At 45.6% G+C, this 4249-nt stretch overlaps 1 protein-coding gene across 1 annotated transcript; it reads right to left on the bottom strand.

The window, feature by feature from the left end:
• Window positions 1–3317: 3317 nt before the first annotated feature.
• LOC105005149 (histone H4-like) lies at window positions 3318–3690 on the bottom strand. Its single transcript, XM_010863024.1, has one exon. It carries the CDS (start codon window positions 3665–3667, stop codon window positions 3356–3358), a length of 312 nt encoding a protein of 103 aa, XP_010861326.1. The 5' UTR covers window positions 3668–3690; the 3' UTR covers window positions 3318–3355.
• Window positions 3691–4249: the final 559 nt, after the last annotated feature.

The raw sequence follows: 4249 nt of genomic DNA, 5'->3' as shown, positions 1-4249 counted from the left end.
AGACTGTATAGTTCATGATGTCACTGGACTGTATAGTCCATGGGGTTGCAAGGAGTCGGACATGACTGAGTGATTTTCACTGCAACCTAAAGAAGCAGACAGGAGATGATCTGCTCAAAATCTTGCTAAGAAAGGGCTTATGCAAGCCCTCTCTATTTTCTCACTTCCCTTCCTCCCTCCTGACCTTGCATTTTGGCCAAGAGGAAGCCCTTGGCTTCCACCCATCACCTCCTGTTAGGACCCAGACCACAGGTCTCAGTCACTGGTTTGACTCTCTTGATGAGGAATCAGACATGCATCTAACCTTGGAGATCAGCACCACCTCCGTACTTGGTCTATGTCTGACTTCCTTGTCTCTGCCCCACCACCCACTCCAGCTCACATCACCAGCTTCCTGATGGAGTCAGCCATGCCCAGTGGTTCCTGATCAGAAGAAATTCATCTTCTTTCCTTTGAGACAGAAGCCTTTTTAATAGAATTTGATAGCCCTGAATGTCCACCTCAAAAGACCTGGGAAGCATCCCAAGCAAGACTTAACCCTCAGAAATACAACACATCTCTCATGACTGTGGTGGAACTATCCTCTAGAAAGTATGGGAAAGAAAGTGAAAGTGAAAGTCGCTCAGTCATGTCCGACGCTTTGCAACCCCATGGACTACACAGTCCATGGAATTCTCCAGGCCAGAATACTGGAGTGGGTAGCCTTTCCCTTCTCCAGGGGATCTTCCCAACCCAGGGATCAAACTCAGGTCTCCTGCATTGCAGGCAGATTCTTTACCAGCTGAGCCACCAGGGAAGCCCAGTAAGTATGGGAGTCTTTACCAAATCTCCTGTGCATCACAGCTTGGCAAGCAGTGACAAGCAGAATGATTTGCTAGCATTGCAGCCAGTCGGAGAAGGCAACGGCACCCCACTCCAGTACTCTTGCCTGGAAAATCCCACGGACGGAGGAGCCTGGTGGGCTGCAGTCCATGGGGTCTCAAAGAGTCGGACATGACTGAGCGACTTCACTTTGACTTTTCACTTTCATGCATTGGAGAAGGAAATGGCAACCCACTCCAGTGTTCTTGCCTGAGATTCCCAGGGACGGGGGAGTCCGGTGGGTTACCGTCTATGGGGTCGCACAGAGTCAGACATGACTGAGGCGACTTAGCAGCAGCAGCAGCTAGTAGGGTAGAGAGAGGAGGCCTGGCCAGATCAGGCGGCCAGGGAGCCAATCACCCGGCCACCCTCCTCCCTCCTGAACCCCAGCTTCCACTCTAGACCCTCCAGGACAGGTCCACAAGCGTCATTTGAGCCACATGGGAAACAAGGAAGAACAGACAGACCAGATTCGGGGGAGATAATCAAAGGGGATTTCAAATGATTGGTAATTTTTATTTTCATAAAAGAAATTATATTCATGAACCACTTAGATGGTTCAAAATTATTTTTATAAAGAACATAATACAGTTTCTGCCCTCAAAGTGCTTGCTATTTGGCAGGGGAAACAAAAATCATGATCAGATTAGTTCACTATATTTTAGTCACATCTCATGATTAAGACTTAATTTGTGTTTTACTTCTTGCTACTTTAATAAGAGGTTTCCAGAAATTAACCCATCTATCCTTGAGTAAAGAACCTGCAATGGATATTTATCATTCTTTTTGGCAGCCTTGCCATCAAGAGGGCTTCTCAGGTGGCTCAGTGGTAAAGAATCCGCCTGCTCCAGGGGATCTTCCCGATGAAAGGATCGAACCTGAGTCTCCTGCATTGGTTGGTAGATTCTTTACCAGGGAAGCCCTAAAATATAGAGCTAGAAGTCATCAAAATGAGTGAGAGTACCACAGTAAATGTGACTTCTTGAGTATGGTGATGCCTGAAAACATTTGGGTTATACATGTCTTTCTCAAACTATAGGACTGACCAAAAAGTTCTTTTGGATTTTTCTATACAATAAGGATATTAGGAAAATCCAAAAGAACTTTTTGGCCATCCCCCAATAGACGCCACACTTCTTAAAGAAAGAAATTGATATTTTCCCTCTGTACCTTCAAATCATTTTGCACTGTACCTTATATACTGTAGGCACACAATCAAATGAAAAGAAATGCCTATGAATTCATTTGAGGAAAAACACTCTGCAGTAGATGACGGCCGCCAAAGTCAAAAGCAGGTTTTAAATGGAAACCAAGAATGCTCAATGCATTTTTTATTTATTTCTATTTTTTCTTTTTTTTTTGCTTTCTCTTTATCGAATTTGTTTTATCATATCCTCTTCAACTCATAGGCATGTTTCTGATAGAAAATGAACCTGGAGCACAGCATTAACATGACCCTTTCATCTAAGTAAGATTTTCACTTGTAACTGGGGCTCTGGAGTATATACCATTTGTGTGACTAGCCCTGGAACTATGGCACAACCATACCCTTCACATTTCCTGTGTGGTCAGAGTCTTCCCCAGGTGAAGTGAGACAGGTAAAGTCCCCTTTCACCTGTCTAAGATTGACCCAACTCAAGTTACTCAAGTCCTTCCTTTTCCTTGTCTCCCTGCTGCTGCTGCTGCTAAGTCGCTTCAGTCGTGTCTGACTCTGTGTGACCCCATAGATAGCAGCCTTCCAGGCTCCCCCATCCCTGGGATTCTCCAGGCAAGAACACTGGAGTGGGTTGCCATTTCCTTCTCCAGTGCATGAAAGTGAAAAGTGAAAGTGAAGTCGCTCGGTCGAGTCCGACTCTTTGAGACCCCATGGACTGCAGCCCACCAGGCTCCTCCATCCATGGGATTTTCCAGGCAAGAGTACTGGAGTGGGGTGCCATTTCCTTCTCCACCTTGTCTCCCTGCATGCATGTTAAGTCTTCAGTCGCGTCCAACTCTTGAAACCCTATGAACTGTAGCCCACCAGGCTCCTCTGTCCATGGGATTCTCCAGGTATGAAGACTGGAGTGGGTTGTCATGCCTTCCCATCCAGGGATCAAACCCGAGTCTCATTATGTCTCCTGCATTAGCAGGCAGGATCTTTACCACTACCAACACCTGCGAAGCCCACAAGTCTCCCTAGCCTCCCTTTTTCATAAAGAAACAAAGCTAAAGGAATTATATTCTCTCTGGTTCAATATCATACCCCTGATTACATTTGGAGCCAAAGGATAATGAATATATGAACTCATATTTGGAAAAGAAATGAATTTGTTCCACTAGAGGGGTTAAGTTTCTGATCAAATATTTGTTTCTTAGTTTCCCACTACAGTAAAATTTTTTTTTCTTTTTTTTTCTTTCTTTTTTCTTTTTCTTTTTTTTTCTTTTTTTTTTCTTTTTTCTGGCCCTGAAAAGGGCCTTTGGTTGAAATCAAGCTCCTGAGAGCAAACTGGAAAGCTTAACCGCCAAAGCCGTAGAGAGTACGGCCCTGGCGCTTGAGAGCGTAGACCACGTCCATAGCGGTGACCGTCTTCCGCTTGGCATGCTCGGTGTAGGTGACCGCGTCCCGGATCACGTTCTCCAGAAACACTTTCAGGACCCCGCGGGTCTCTTCGTAGATGAGCCCAGAGATGCGCTTCACACCACCATGACGAGCCAGGCGGCGGATAGCAGGTTTAGTGATGCCCTGGATGTTGTCGCGCAGAACCTTACGGTGGCGCTTAGCGCCGCCTTTCCCCAGACCTTTGCCGCCTTTGCCGCGTCCAGACATGGTTTCACGAAAAGTAAACCAACAGCAACTCAGTAAAATTATTTAAAAGTAATCCTTCATTACTGCCCCTGTCTGAGGTCAGTTTTGCTGATTAACTTATTTTGATAATAATGACCCCCACTTACCTGGAATCAAAACTGTCGTGCCCTCTATCATCCTGATGAGAGTCCTAAAAACCAACAAGGATGCCCTGGGTGTTACAGGTGAAAATAACTCATCATGTCCACGTACTTGGGAGTTAACATTGAACTACAGGCAGTTTCCTCATTTGAATAAGCAGAGCTAACCGGCTACTCCAGCATCATATAGGCTGGAAATCTATGGGTTATATACCTCAAACATCCTTAGGGCATCATTGGATCACAACACTCAGCATAGCTAGATTCATACCAGTGACACAGGATGATCAGAAAGTGGTGAGATCAAGCTCATATCTAATCTAGGGCATGACCAACTATCTCAGTTTGTCTATAACCAGGAGCTTTCCAAGGTAAGGTCATGGGGCTTTCAGTGTTAAACAGGGAGAGTCCCAGGAAAACCACCAGGATGACTCACCCCTATGCTTTAGATAGCTCCTAGTCC

Source organism: Bison bison, unplaced genomic scaffold (assembly GCF_000754665.1).
Source record: "Bison bison bison isolate TAMUID 2011002044 unplaced genomic scaffold, Bison_UMD1.0 scf7180017864487, whole genome shotgun sequence".
Taxonomy (NCBI): domain Eukaryota; kingdom Metazoa; phylum Chordata; class Mammalia; order Artiodactyla; family Bovidae; genus Bison; species Bison bison.
The sequence above is the reverse complement of the archived record's forward strand: the minus strand, read 5'-3'. Positions and strand labels throughout refer to the sequence as shown.

What these genes read in the sequence shown, in the direction of transcription:
- LOC105005149 (XM_010863024.1), bottom strand. Translation starts at nt 3,667, where the DNA reads ATGTCTGGACGCGGCAAAGGCGGCAAAGGTCTGGGGAAAGGCGGCGCT.